At 42.5% G+C, this 16335-nt stretch overlaps 1 protein-coding gene across 1 annotated transcript; it reads right to left on the reverse strand.

Annotated features, from left to right (window-relative positions):
- Nucleotides 1-12544: 12544 nt before the first annotated feature.
- On the reverse strand, nucleotides 12545-14104 carry LOC135541479 (putative protein CRIPAK). Its single transcript, XM_064967788.1, has one exon. It carries the CDS (start codon nucleotides 14102-14104, stop codon nucleotides 12545-12547), a length of 1560 nt encoding a protein of 519 aa, XP_064823860.1.
- Nucleotides 14105-16335: the final 2231 nt, after the last annotated feature.

Raw genomic sequence — 16335 nt, forward strand, 5'->3', positions numbered from 1 at the left:
TATGCAGAGGTTTGAGAGGGTGAGCACTAAAATTCATAAATCAAAAATGACCCATTTAATAGAATCAAATGATTGTCTGAGTATTTGAAAGGAAGATAGACACCTCAAAGATGGCTCACTAGAAAGAGCTAATCAATCAACATGGTAGTAGAAGTTGATTTTGCGATGACACGCTATTCAAAATGTAGAACTACACACCTGTAGACTCATTTTATTCATTTTTTCATCTGTCAAATAATAACCTTTTCCTGTCACAATCCCTCCATTTCTCTCTCATCTGTCCGTCTCTGACTGTCACTCTAACTTTTCTACTAGAACCTGGAGTGACTTCTCTGGGAAGGAAACAGAAAATAAGCTGGAACCTGAAGAAGGGCCCTACCTCACTATGGCATTTGGGGGGAATTATAAGGGTTTAGCTCTCTCAACTTGACCTCTGTCCTAATGACTTGTAGTCTAAATCCTTTGGCTCCAGGAAGAGTGTTGTTCTAACCTCCACTTGTCTGCTGTTCGTACAAACACAAGGAGAAAGGAAAACAGGGCCCACAAGAACAGGGTACTCCGCGCCACCTTCTCACCAGTGGAGGCTGCTGAGGGGGGACGGCTATTAATAATGGCTGGAATGGAAACCACGTCGTTGATGTATTCGATACCATTCCAGCAATAATTATGAGCCGTCCTCCCCTCAGAAGCCTCCACTGGTTCTCACAGCACAGCAGAATCCCCACCGCAGTCTCTCGTTCTTCTCTGCGGCCTGCACAGGTTATCCCAGGGTCTCTCTCCCTCTGATATGGATGGATTGTTAGATAGGATCATAGTCTCAATAGAATTACGCCCCCCCCCACCGTTTGCCCTCAGAACAGCCTCATTTCATCAGGGCATGGACTCAACAAGGTGTCGAAAGCTTTCTACAGGGATGGTGGCCCATGTTGTCTCTAATGCTTTCCACAGTTGTGTCAAGTTGGTTGGAAGTCCTTTGGATGGTGGACCATTCTTGATACACACGGGAAACTGTTGAGCATGAAAAACCCAGCAGCGTTGCAGTTCTTGAAACAAACCGGTGCGCCTGGCACCAACTACCATACCCCGTTCAAAGGAATTTCAATTTTTTGTCTTGCCCATGCACCCTCTGAATGGCCACATACACGATCCATGTCTCAATTGTCTCAAGGCTTAAAAATAATTATTTAACCAGTCTTCTCCACTTCATCTACACCGATTGAAGTGGATTTAACAAGTGACATCTATAAGGGATAATAACTTTCACCTGGATTCACCTGGTCAGTCTATGTCATGGAAAGAGCAAGTGTTTTTAATGTTTTGTATACTCAGTGAATGTCACGTGAGATGACATATTAGATACTGTAGATGGCACCGACAGAGATGGTCGCCTCGCTTCAGGTCCTTAGGAAACTATGCAGTAATTTGTTTGTATTATTTTTTGCCTTGTTAGCCCAGAAAATCTCAAGTGTCATTACATACAGTGGATCCTTTGTTCGGACCTCCACCCTGGACATGGGATCTTATGCCAGGGGCCGACCAAATACAACGTGGTCGCCGCAGGAAAGACAGACGGAGTGGCCTACTGGTCAGACTTAGAAGGTGAGCACACCATACACCGCTTCCGAGCATATTACTCGCCAATGTCCAATCTCTAGACAACAAGGTGAAATTATGACACAAGATGCTTTCCAGAGAGACATCAGAGATTGTAACATTCTCTGTTTCACGGAAACATGGCTCACTCGGGATATGTTGTCAGAGTCGGTACAGCCACCCGGTTTCTTCACTCATCGTGCCCACAGAAACAAACAACCATCTGCTAAGAAGAAGGGCGGGGGTGTATGCCTTATGATTAACGACTCGCGGTGTGATCATAACAACATACAGGAACATACAGGAAGTCCTTTTGTTCACCTGACCTAGAATTCCTTACAGTCAAATGCCAACCGCATTATAGACCAAGAGAATTCTCTTTGATGATAGTCACAGCCGTGTATATCCCTCCTCCAAAGCAGATACCTCGACAGCCCCGAAAGAACTTCACTGGACTCTATGTAAACTGGAAACTATATATCCTGAGGCTGCATTTATTGTAGCTGGGGATTTTAACAAAGCTAACCTGAGGGCTTCCTAAATTCTATCAGCATATTGAATGCGCGACACGGGCTGGTAGCATTCTGGACCATTGCTACTCTGACTTACGCGATGCATACAAAGCCCTCCTTTGCCCTCCCTTCGGCAAATCTAACCATGACTCCATTTTGTTGCTCCGAGCCTATAGACAGAAACTAAAACAGGAAACGCCCGTGCTCAGGTCTATCCAATGCTGGTCTGACCAATCGGATTCCACACGTCAAGACTGCTTTGATCACTTGGACTGGGTTATGTTCCAGGTAGCCTCAGACAATAACATTGATGTATATGCTCACACGGTGAGCAAGTTCATTAGCAAGTGCATCGGTGATGTTGTACCCACTGTGACTATCGGAACCTTCCCTAAACAGAAACTGTGGATTAATGGCAGCATTCATGCAAAACTGAAAGCACAAACCACCGCTTTTAATCATGGCAAGGCGATTGGAAACATGACCAAATACAAAGAGTGTAGCTATTCCCCCCACAAGGCAATCAAACAAAGTAGAATCTCAATTCAACGGCTCAAACATGAGACGTGTGTGGCAGGGTCTACAGTCAATCACAGATTACAAAAAAGAAACTCATACATACACTGATACGTCCCACTACCAAAGCCTGTGGGTTCTCCTTCACCATGGCCAACGTGAGTAAAACATTTAAATGTGTTAACCCTCGCAAGGCTGCCGGCCCAGACAGCAGCGTCCTCAGAGCATGCGCAGACCAGCTGGCTGGTGTGTTTACAGACGTATTCAATCAATACCTATCCCAGTCTGCTGTGCTCACATGCTTCAAGATGGCCAACATTATTCCTGTTCCCAAGAAAGCTAACGTAACTGAGCTAAATTACTATCGCACCGTAGCACTCACTTTTGTCATCATGAAGTGCTTTGAGAGACTAGTCAAGGATCATATCACTTCCACCTTACCTGATACCCTAGACCCACTCCAATTTGCTTACCGCCGCAATAAGTCCACAGATGACGCAAACAAAATAATGTATCTTTCGTCTCTCTGTGTTTCATAATTTCCTTCAATTTGCAAGAGGCTCAATGTATCTCACCGGAGAAAGCATCCGAGAAAGCGAAACAGCGCCCATCTGTCTCTGTATGTGTAGGCCGTATATCTGATTCTGTCTGGTCACATTGTTGCCACCAATAGCATTGAATGCAAGGGAAGCCAGTGAGCATTTGGCCTATAAAAAAAATATTAAATAATAGCCAATTAGCCTTGAGCTCAACTGTGAATAGTCCTGCACACCAAAAAAAAGGTGTCAAGGGAAGCCAGTTTGGATCTATCTTCACTCCAATCACATCACATCGAGCACAAGACATCATTAACAGAAGCAACTTGAATTGTTGCATCTCGTTGTGTTGTTGTCCTCCAGTTTCTAGCTAGCTAGCTAAAATTGTCCCTTTCCTAAATTAGCCATGGATGGAGTTACACATTTGGACTTGTGGTTTTACTTAATTCTCAGTACTGTCCAATGATTATAACGGCGATTCTGATCTAACCAGTCATACATTGTGCCCCTGGACTGAGAGGATGAAAGTTCAATTAACGCTAAATGTTGAAGGCTAATATTAACTAGTTAACATTGCCCATGAAAGTAAGTTAGGCTAGCGAGCAAGGATTTTAGCCAGGTAGCCTACTACAACAAAAAATAAAAGTGTATACTGTATGATAGAGTCATAGACCGTTTTGTCAACAGAAAAGAGGTGAATGGCATTGGCATTTCTACAAGTAGGGTGAGACAACATGTTTTTTCTACTTGCATGAACTCTACTTGCATGAGCACACACACAAATCCGAACGATGGACATCCTATTTCGTTTTTGGTATCTATTAGTTGTCACTGTATTAGACTAAGCATAGGTGATTTGATGATGTTGAAGTTGAAATGGTGCTGGAATAGTGGAGGCAGCTCCTGACTTGCAGTAATGCTCCGTGGTTCTAAATCAATCGTTGTTTAGTAGTCTGAAAACTTAGGAAAAAATGTACTTGCTGTAGGACATGTTAAATTTAAAAATAATAATCATTTAAGTTTGTTAAATGTAATCTGCTTTGTTGGATTTCACCGGACAGAGGTTGCTCTCCGGTTTTGTGGTGAAACAAAGGTGTGTTTGAATATATTCATCTACTGTGTCTTCTTATTGTCTCGGCCTTAGGCCTACATATCACGGTATCAAGAAATATGAACTCACAGGTTATATGGCAAACAACGCAATAGGTTGTAATATGGCTTTTTTTCTGTCTCATCTTCCCCAGTGATTTTACCCACACGCCGCTACTGCTTACTGCTTATTTTACTACCTCAACATTCCCAAATATTCAAAGAATTGCTTACTGCTGTGGTCAATAATCTTTTGAGTCAAGATCACTTTCTGAGTAAAGATGCAAGCCGACATCTACCGCTCAGATTTTTTAGAAACATAAGCCTATGCAAACTTAACCCTATGCAACATTAACCAACAAAAACAGTTGTGTAGCAATGAGGTTTGTGCAGTAGGCTATAGGCCAAATGAATTATCACTGCATATTGGCTATGCTTGAATTGTCCTGCCAATGTTCTCAGACCATTTTGAAATTATACGTAAAAAATGTAGGTATATGATCACACTGGTAATAGATCATTTGTTGTATTACTTGTGAAGCATAGGTAGGTGAGCATATCATTTGTTTAGTTTTTTTATTACTGGACTGATGGCCTGCATCTGATGGTCAGTTAGGGAAAGTAAGAAGCAGCGGTGAGTGCGGCTGCCTCTCACCCAACTCACCGTCCCTCGCTCCCCCGTCCCTCGTTCCCTCCGCTGAGAAAAGGAGACATAGTCTTGACAGGGAAACTCAAGTCACACTGCCTCATGCACCAATTCATGTTGTTTAAAAGAAAATATGTAAAAAAAATTCACCCTTTATTTACCTATGCAAGTCAGTTAAGAACAGTTAATAACTTATTTACCATGACAGCCTACTGGGGAACATGCCTTGTTCTGGGGTAGATTTGTACCTTGTCAGCTCAGGGATTTGATGCAGAAACCTTTTGATTATTGGCCCAACACTCTAACCACTAGGCTACATGTCACCCCAGGTTTCTCCTATGACCAGATAAAGTGAAATATTCCACAATATTAAAAAAGGCACAAACCACTAATAATAGCAACGCAAGCTTATCAGAACACTTTGCTATACAGAGTTCTAAGGCGAAGTTCTACCTTCAGACACATGCAATGGTTCAAAATGTGACTCACCACCTGGAATAGGTCTTATGTAGCAACATTGGAATTTCTGTTTTTTTATACATTGGATTAAAGTAGAGACTCAGAGCTACAAAATGGTATATCATACACTGCATTTGAGGAAACAACAGGAAAGTAATTCTGCTTTGAAAGTTGATCAACTTATAAACTTGTAAACTCACTTGAGAATACCGTCAATATTTTGGGATTTCTTTGTCGACAGCCATTCAGTGTTGTTCACACAGTCTTAAGCCTTAGCCCCACCCATCTCGATAAGGGTTGATCTGTGTGTTCTGTTGTCACGCCTTGGTCTTAGTATTTTGTGTTTTCGTTAATTAGTTGGTCAGGCCAGGGTGTGACATGGGTTTATGTTGTTGCATTTCATAGTGGGGTTTTTGTAGTATTTGGGATTGCGGCTGAGAAGGGGTGTTGTATAGGCTTGGCTGCCTGAGGCGGTTCTCAATCAGAGTCAGGTGATTCTCGTTGTCTCTGATTGGGAACCGTATTTAGGTAGCCTGGTTATCACTTTGTATTTCGTGGGTGATTGTTCCTGTCTCTGTGTTAGTGTTCACCAGACAGGCTGTATAGGTTTTTCACGTTCCGTTTGTTGTTTTTGTATTTCTAAGTTATTTCATGTATCATCATTTGTTTCATTAAAGACATGAGTAACCAACACGCTGCATTTCGGTCCGACTTTCTTGCGACAAACGAAGAACGTCGTTACATCTGTACTAACTTGCAAGCTACTTCCAGGCATCTAAGAGAGAGAGAACAGCTCACTAAACATTACTCACCCTAGCAGAGTTGGTTAGGCTTTTATGTTATCGAGAGCGTTGGTGACTGCAACTGTGCTGTCAGATTATCCATTCCTAAATGCAGAGCGTTTCGCATTCAGAGCGCACACTGGATGCTCTGGCCAATATGCAGGGTTGTTTCGAAAGCTTTGACCTCACAACGATAGTCAAGCACCCAAGCTACAGTAACTGGCTAATAATGGCTAGCCACTTCCAGACACTTAATGAGAGAACACCCAGCTCTCACCATTTTACTCACCCTAGCAGAGCTGGTTAGGCAGTTTTCATGTTATCCAGAGCATTGGTGACTGTAACTGTGCTGCTCGCAACAATTGAATTACGCTTTGTTGTCGACATTTACTGACACCGGACATATTCAACGGGTGTTGAAGCGTTCAAAAATTAATCAGTTATTCTGCGCTCTGGTACACTAAAATGGTAAGAAATGTAGCGAGATAGCTAGCTAGGTAAACATTGAATCCCAACGCATGACGTAACATTAGTTAGCGAGCCAGCCTGCCAACGTTAGCTAGCTAGCTTATAGTGGGGTCTTTTATTAAGACATGTAGCTAGCTGGCTAAACAATGGACCACAATCACAACTCATAACGTTACTACCCTGCATGAATCTGCAGGTAGCTAACCAACCAGGTTCTATGGCTATAACTAGTCAAGCAAATATGCCTGAGATACAAAGAATATGATCATACACATAATGTTAGCTAGCTAACAGTACACTTGAAATTAAACCATTTTCTGTCAAAATTAGAAACGTGTAATATCTGGTAATGTAGCTAGTTAGACAATCTTACCAATATACATCATGGTTGGATGGTTCTCCTGTCTGATGCCATGCATGGTTGCTCTTAGTTTGACAATATAATGCAGACTGGTGTTTTCTCCATCTCCTTAGCTATCATACTCGAATTCTACTGATTTCAAAACGCGGTGGAGAGCATACACATAACGTGAGCTAGCGAGCCAGCCAGCTAACATTAGCTAGATAACAGTACACTTTAACTTGACATTAGGTATATGTAGTTTTACTATGAGACACATAAAAAAAATCCCTGTTCGACATGCCATACCTAGACATACTAACCAGCTCCAATAGACAGACACGTGGTATATGGCAGATCAATCCAAACTCATCTCTCGGCATGTCCAGCCCACTCATTATCTCAGCCAAACATGGCTAGCGGGAAGGTTACCCTTTCTTTCTGTGGCTTAACTAACTAGGATCGTCATTTAACAATTGTATTTGTATTTACAGATGGCATACAAGTTTGATATTAAAGCACATGAAAGTTCACGTGTTCGAGAAGGCATTTCTGCCAAAAAAACGAATGTTGATTTTAAAAAACAACAACATTGAAACGGCTCTCCTGTGAAGTCGTGATTTATTCCTAATTTCTTGATTCGGGTCACAAATGTGAACACTTTGCCTTCCTGGGCTGCTGAGTCAAGTACAGAGCGTGAAACAAATAAACAAATAGGAATGCAAGGCTTTACCATTGTTTTTTTTTTACAGAAATATTTGGTGATTGACGAGGAATGCCATGGAGATCGACCAGTCGATCATGATATACTGGTTAGTTACCACTGGTTTACTGTCTTTGAGCAGCTAAATTCTCTTGCCATCCAGGGATTCTTCAAAGAATTTAAACATTTTTTTTACAACGCAGTATTGGATTCTTACATGGTCACAAGGATTTCTTGTCAAGATTGCCACACAAAAGTGTCTCTTTGTAGTAGAAAACAGACAATGGACTTATGAATGGCCCTTGTCATTGACTGTATATTTGAAAAATGTCCTCATTGACCTGTTATCAATATAAATGTTCCAATAGTCAGTCATGCATCTGTTTTTAATGAGAATATAACTCTCTGAATACAATATTATTGCTGTCAAAAATATAAGTACATGACTCGCCTTGATCATAAAAAAACATATTGTATAAAATAATTTAAAATAATTTCATATATCTTTCTGAACGTCTTTTGGTAGACTTTTACGTGAATAAAAACAATTACACAATTACATAATGTATGTTTAGAAAGTACAGTACAGTCTTCTTTACAGAAAAACAAAACAAACCATGAATGATCATTTGCAAGTCCTCCAGTGGTTAGAGCGTTGGGCCAGTAACCAAAAGGTTGCTAGATCAAATCTCTGAGCTGACAAAGTAAACATCTGTTGTTCTGCCACTGAGCAAGGTAGTCAACACACACTTTCCTGGGTGCTGAAGATGTGGGTGTCAATTATGGCAGCCCCCTGCACTTCTCTGATTCAAAGGGGTTGGGTTAAATGCAGAAGACACATTTCAGTTGAATACATTCAGTTGTACAACTGACTTGGTATCCCCTTTCCCCAGTGTGTACTGTCTGTAGGCCTATGTGTAGTTCAAAATGGCTTCCCTCACAGGTTGACAGGTTAGGAAGAGTGCTTGCAACCTGTGGGGAATTTGTCTTCGTCAGACAATATTGCCAAAGACGTTTCAAGCCTTTTCCTCCAACCTCTCCTGTAATTACGACCTCTTCTAAGACGATGAGTAGCGCAGCATCTCTGTACCTCGACACTAATGGGGGATAATAGCTCTGGAATGGAGGGAGCGAGAGAGAAAAAGAGAGAAAGAAAGAGAGAGCATTGGACCTGTCAGAGTAGAGTCATTTATGAACAGTGCACAATTTTCACATATTCTTTGAACTCGACAGGGTTATTAGTTTAAGTGGGATTCCTGTATTAGTAATTAAAGTGGTGCTTATCTCCAATAAAAGCTTTATGATAATTTTATTGACTACCATTTGGTAAAATTGATGTCTCACAAACAACAAATGTAGTTTTTTAATATTTGCTTATAAACTGTTATTTCCGGTAGCTGACATTGCCTGGAATTTGTATTTCAAAATCCTAACATTATATAAATGTGACTCGGACTATGAAGTCTTTGTGACCTGACAATAGACAACCTCGTGACCTGTTACACAATTTTTCCTGTTCCGAAACTCTTGTCCTGTTATGAAAGACTTGTCCTCTTACAAAACTCTTATGACATTTTTATAGCGCAATTCTTCAAATCTTTGCAACAACCTCATAAAGTACCTTGACATATCCAGAGTGGGAAAAAATCCATATCCAGAGTGGAAAATAATCCATATCCAGAGTGGAAAATAATCCATATCCAGAGTGGAAAATAATCCATATCCAGAGTGGAAAATAATCCATATCCAGAGTGGGAAAATAATCCATATCCAGAGTGGAAAATAATCCATATCCAGAGTGGAAAATAATCCATATCCAGAGTGGAAAATAATCCATATCCAGAGTGGAAAATAATCCATATCCAGAGTGGGAAAATAATCCATATCCAGAGTGGAAAATAATCCATATCCAGAGTGGAAAATAATCCATATCCAGAGTGGAAAATAATCCATATCCAGAGTGGAAAATAATCCATATCCAGAGTGGGAAAATAATCCATATCCAGAGTGGGAAAATAATCCATATCCAGATTGGAAAATAATCCATATCCAGAGTGGAAAATAATCCATATCCAGAGTGGAAAAATTATCCATATCCAGAGTGGAAAATAATCCATATCCAGAGTGGGAAAATAATCCATATCCAGAGTGGAAAAATAATCCATATCCAGAGTGGGAAATAATCCATATCCAGAGTGGGAAAATAATCCATATCCAGAGTGGGAAAATAATCCATATCCAGAATGGGAAAATAATCCATATCCAGAGTGGAAAATAATCCATATCCAGAGTGGGAAAATAATCCATATCCAGAGTGGAAAATAATCCATATCCAGAGTGGGAAATAATCCATATCCAGAGTAGAAAATAATCCATATCCAGAGTGGAAAATAATCCATATCCAGTATTCAAATAGCTGACTAATTGACTTTTGATTTGATCTCGCTGGTCTCTGTGAGCAAGGATTTATTTACACCCTGGGAAACTTTGTGTCTGATTACCACATTATTACCCCATTATGAACAATACATTTGCCTGAGGATTATCCAAATTAGATTAGATTGTAGATCAGAGCTTCTCGAACCATTTAAGGTTTCGCTCCAATTTTCAGGGTCATCCACATAAACGTTCTCCCATGCAGATAAGGAATTTCTGTGAAACCATGATACTGGACAGAGGATTTACTCCGGATTACATGGCAGTTCTATGATAATGTTAAACATATGAGGAGAGCAGACTCCAAACCCACCAGTCCGTCCTTACATAGTGCCTCTTTTGTCGTTTGACAACTGACAGTTTGATTTACTTGAAAAGAATTGTAGATGCTCTGTGTGTAACACAGCTCGAGAATTGATTTTCAATTTCATTAGCTGGGCAATAACGAATGTATTATGGTCAGCTTTCTTTGCTTGTACTAGACACAAAGAGTTTGCAGCCTGTTTGTGCACTTATTTCTAGAAGTTTACAAGTTTCTAAAGTTTCGCATTTCTGTTTACTCTATTCACATCTGCGTGGAAAGGTTTGGATGATAATTTGTAATCTGAACATAACTGGAGTCCCATTTTAAGTACCCTGAGTATAGCTCTGCGTCTTGTTTTTGCAACCACCATTTCATACTTTGCAAATAATTCCCATACATATACAGCAATTTGCCAGGCCATGGTAGAAAACACGTTCTTGGGTTTCTGCAAAACAAGTTATTTATCCTGTCACATTACATTCCCATGGCTTAGAAAGTGTGTCCCAAAGCAAACAAAGGTAAACAAAACCCTATTTTATCTTTGTATCATATGACAACTCTGGCAGAGAGGTCTGTTATGGTACAGTAGGTTAGCATTACACTACAGTAGCCCTGCACTAACGCTAACATAGCACTCGGCAGATAAACGCTAGCCACAGTCTAGCCACCTCCTAGCCACTTCAGACCACATGTCTCCACTAAGTGAAACCGAAGCTTGTTGTTTAGCCTGAGAAGCCATAGCTAGCTGCTTCAACTATTCTGCTTACTACTGTGTTCCACAAGAAGAAAAATGCTCATAATATCTTTAAGATATTATTTAAAGATAAGATAAAATAAAGATAGATAATTAAGATAAAATATTAAGATAAGATAAAAAATATATTTGAAATTGTTTCATTCCACTTGTAGAAATGTAATAATGACCAGCTTTGAATAGTATAAAATACCAGTTCAGAGATTAAGTGAAAAATAGTTTTTTTTTATGTTTTTGTTTTATGATTTAAATGTCAATTTGATTAAAGCACCAGGATTCTTTCCAATGTCAGAGCCTTCTTGTTTGTAATTTTTTACATGCAAACACTTGGGTTCACAATACTCCCAATGTAGTTGAAATCTGGGGTATTCTGTACATGAAATACAATTACAGAGATTAAACCAAGTACAAGCAAAAATGTACATTTCTGTACATTAGGGCAATCATTGTTATACTTAATTTATAAACATGTCCTAAATTGTATAGAATTGTGTCATCATGTGATATAAATTTTCCATTTTGGTGAAGGTAAAGGGACCTTGTAACCGTTCAACTATCAGAGAAATAACCTGATAAACCAAACCATCATCATAATCTTTCTTTATTTCTCTCTGTCAAACCAAAATTAAGATTTATGTTTTCCTTGCTTCACATACGTTAATGCTTTTCCACTGACTTCTTAGGCATGCATTATATAATTTTATTTGCAAGTCTAAAAACCAGATTGCCAGATTCAATTTGGTCATAAAAAACACACAAAATTGTACAATAAAAAATGCTTGATATAAGGTTCTTAAACAGCAGATTTGAATTGTACTTAAGCAGTTTATTTTAGTAAGGTTATTATTTAGTAAGGGTTATTGAGTTTTATGGCAAATATTTGAAACAGGTTCCAAACAGTACTGTGTAGCAATTTGTACAAACTGTGTTTATGGGATCTTCTCCAATAAAATGTTATGTTTAACTGCAGATATTAGATTGGACTAGATTCAATCAGAGAACAAAGGAAATTACTTGGCAGTTGATAATAGTGATGCATTTCACAATTACCTAACTTATCTTGCTATTATTATACATCGTTCTTTCTTTCAGACCAATTTGACACTTGCATGGTCATATTGGCCAACTTTTTGTCAATAAAGTTGACAGACAGTGCTTTTGCGACTCTCCTCTTCTCTTCTGTCAGGATGTAACATCAGATGATATATCCTCCAAGGGGAGGCACTGCCTGGCTCCTATTGCCTGTGCCTGTAGAGAGAGTGCATGTATCAGCACATGTCCACTGCTAGTGCACCACAACAGACTCCCCTCAGAGAGACTCACTTACAATGACGGCCTACCAGGGAACAGTGGGTTAACTGCCTTGTTCAAGGGCAGAATGACAGATTTTTACCTTGTCAGCTCAGTTATTTGATCCAGCAGCCTTGTCCCAATGCTTTAACCACTAGTTTACCTGCCACCCCTTGGCAGGTGAGCCTGGGAAGAGGCAGGTGAGCCTGGGAAGAGGCAGGTGAGCCTGGGAACAGGCAGGTGAGCCTGGGAACAGGCAGGTGAGCCTGGGAACAGGCAGGTGAGCCTGGGAAGAGGCAGGTGAGCCTGGGAACAGGCAGGTGAGCCTGGGAACAGGCAGGTGAGCCTGGGAACAGGCAGGTGAGCCTGGGAACAGGCAGGTGAGCCTGGGAACAGGCAGGTGAGCCTGGGAACAGGCAGGTGAGCCTGGGAACAGGCAGGTGAGCCTGGGAAGAGGCAGGTGAGCCTGGGAAGGAGGCAGGTGAGCCTGGGAAGAGGCAGGTGAGCCTGGGAACAGGCAGGTGAGCCTGGGAACAGGCAGGTGAGTGGGAACAGGCAGGTGAGCCTGGGAAGAGGCAGATGAGCCTGGGAACAGGCAGGTGAGCCTGGGAACAGGCAGGTGAGCCTGGGAACAGGCAGGTGAGCCTGGGAACAGGCAGGTGAGCCTGGGAACAGGCAGGTAACAGGCAGGTGAGCCTGGGAACAGGCAGGTGAGCCTGGGAACAGGCAGGTGAGCCTGGGAACAGGCAGGTGAGCCTGGGAACAGGCAGGTGAGCCTGGGAACAGGCAGGTGAGCCTGGGAACAGGCAGGTGAGCCTGGGAAGAGGCAGGTGAGCCTGGGAACAGGCAGGTGAGCCTGGGAACAGGCAGGTGAGCCTGGGAACAGGCAGGTGAGCCTGGGAACAGGCAGGTGAGCCTGGGAACAGGCAGGTGAGCCTGGGAACAGGCAGGTGAGCCTGGGAAGAGGCAGGTGAGCCTGGGAACAGGCAGGTGAGCCTGGGAACAGGCAGGTGAGCCTGGGAACAGGCAGGTGAGCCTGGGAACAGGCAGGTGAGCCTGGGAACAGGCAGGTGAGCCTGGGAACAGGCAGGTGAGCCTGGGAACAGGCAGGTGAGCCTGGGAAGAGGCAGGTGAGCCTGGGAACAGGCAGGTGAGCCTGGGAAGAGGCAGGTGAGCCTGGGAACAGGCAGGTGAGCCTGGGAACAGGCAGGTGAGCCTGGGAACAGGCAGGTGAGCCTGGGAACAGGCAGGTGAGCCTGGGAACAGGCAGGTGAGCCTGGGAAGAGGCAGGTGAGCCTGGGAACAGGCAGGTGAGCCTGGGAACAGGCAGGTGAGCCTGGGAAGAGGCAGGTGAGCCTGGGAAGAGGCAGGTTAGCCTGGGAACAGGCAGGTGAGCCTGGGAAGAGGCAGGTTAGCCTGGGAACAGGCAGGTGAGCCTGGGAACAGGCAGGTGAGCCTGGGAACAGGCAGGTGAGCCTGGGAACAGGCAGGTGAGCCTGGGAACAGGCAGGTGAGCCTGGGAACAGGCAGGTGAGCCTGGGAAGAGGCAGGTGAGCCTGGGAACAGGCAGGTGAGCCTGGGAACAGGCAGGTGAGCCTGGGAACAGGCAGGTGAGCCTGGGAAGAGGCAGGTGAGCCTGGGAACAGGCAGGTGAGCCTGGGAACAGGCAGATGCATACATACCACAGGGCAGTCTTGTTCACTCATCCATACAGTCACCAACAGTTCATACATACAGTATGTGCTAACATTTCTGGCAACAATGTCACATACTTTCTCACATGTTTGCTCCTTCCAGACACTTGACACCACTGAGTAGACCTACTGATATATTGGACTACTTAACAAAACATTATTATGATTATAGTGGGATTTTCAGAAAATGTATATGTTTGATTTCTCAAAGCACATAGAAAGAAAGATCATGTTTTAATCACATGCACATTTGAAAACACATGCAGATTTTTGGACACACTGAGTGTGTTCACACTCAGTGAACACACTCATGCATGTGTTTTTATGTGTGTGTGTGTGTGTGTGTGTGCGCATATGTGCATATGTGCATGCATGTGTGTGCATGCACACACACACATAAACACACACACACACACAAATGTTTGACAGGATCATGAGGGCAACTGTAATCCAAAGACACATTAAGTTCAGATTATTTTATGAAATTCACTGAGGAGGATGGTCCCTCCCCTTCGTCCTCTGAGGAGCCTCCACTGATCCATACATCCCAGACAGTCATAAAAAGATAGATTTAAAGACAAGCCAACATATCTTGAAATCTGTTCAGGAAACATGCAGTTTCACATTCACATGTTGAGGTGTATAATGGGAGGTGTATAATGACGAGAACCAAATATCATCAAGATTCAAAGATATGACCTGTTACGTACATAAACACGTGTTCGTACCGTACACTCACTAACACACACACACACATTTGCATCTCACAGCAACATCCCCTCCTCTGTGGATATGTGATACAGAGTGTTGGCTGAAGTTAAACTAGAAACTGATCTAAGGTCGGTGTTGCATTTTCTTCACTAATGGTTAAGGTTTCGATATTGGGAGGATAAGCTGATCCTCGGTCAGTGCCAAAGGGCCACGGGCAATAAAGGTAAGCTAAGCTAGCACCCTCCTGTGTTAGTAAAGAGGGCTGCATCTCAACCACTAAGCACTCACACATGCAACTTCATTCGATCCCATCCTCCACTGTCTTTATTGTTTGTACTTTATCATTCATTCAATAAAGGTGTAATTCATATAATTCATATTAATGTTATTTTTTTCTGCTTTCTTGACCCTCCATCTAGAGACAATATTTGAATTTAAGCATAGAGTAATTTACACACATAAATGGGTAAGTAACCCAGGAACATTCTCCATGTCTCCCATTCAAAGTCACACCTCGGATTGCAAAATGTCTGGAACTTCAATAAAGTCTCTGTTTTCCCCAAACTCCCAGTTGGAGGATTCCCAGGACCAGAGAGAATACGTAGGAAATCAAGAATCTTCCAACAACGACTTCTGGAGAACCCTAGTCACACCATAACAGCTAGACCATTGACCAGTTCTGCATAACTCGCCAAGGTACTTCAATCAAATCAAATCAAATCAAAATCAAATGTATTTATATAGCCCTTCGTACATCAGCTGATATCTCAAAGTGCTGTACAGAAACCCAGCCTAAAAACCCAAACAGCAAGCAATGCAGGTGTTGAAGCACATTGGCTAGGAAAAACTGCAGAGAAAGGCCAAAACCTAGGAAGAAACCTAGAGAGGAACCAGGCTATGTGGGGTGGCCAGTCCTCTTCTGGCTGTGCCGGGTGGAGATTATAACAGAACATGGCCAAGATGTTAAAATGTTCATAAATGACCAGCATGGTCCTATAATAATAAGGCAGAACAGTTGACACTGGAGCAACAGCACGGCCAGGTGGACTGGGGACAGCAAGGAGTCATCATGTCAGGTAGTCCTGAGGCATGGTCCTAGGGCTAAGGTCCTCCGAGAGAGAGAAAGAAAGAGAGAAAGAGAGAATTAGAGAGAGCACACTTAAATTCACACAAGACACCGAATAGGACAGGAGAAGTACTCCAGATATAACAAACTGACCCTAGCCCCCCGACACATAAACTACTGCAGCATAAATACTGGAGGCTGAGACAGGAGGGGTCAGGAGACATTGTGGCCCCATCCGAGGACACCCCCGGACAGGGCCAAACAGGAAGGATATCCATTGAAAGGACAGTATGGAATGGTCATAAATTGTAGATGTAGACAGTTGACATCGAGACCGTCATACTCTAAGTGGGAGCCCCCAATGAAACAAACATCTTATGCTAGCTGCTTTGAAGCATGAAAACAGTTGGCAAATGGGCCACACTCTACCTGAGTA

Source organism: Oncorhynchus masou, chromosome 6 (assembly GCF_036934945.1).
Source record: "Oncorhynchus masou masou isolate Uvic2021 chromosome 6, UVic_Omas_1.1, whole genome shotgun sequence".
NCBI classification, from domain to species: Eukaryota; Metazoa; Chordata; class Actinopteri; order Salmoniformes; family Salmonidae; genus Oncorhynchus; species Oncorhynchus masou.

What these genes read in the sequence shown, in the direction of transcription:
- LOC135541479 (XM_064967788.1), bottom strand. Translation starts at nt 14,104, where the DNA reads ATGCATCTGCCTGTTCCCAGGCTCACCTGCCTGTTCCCAGGCTCACCT.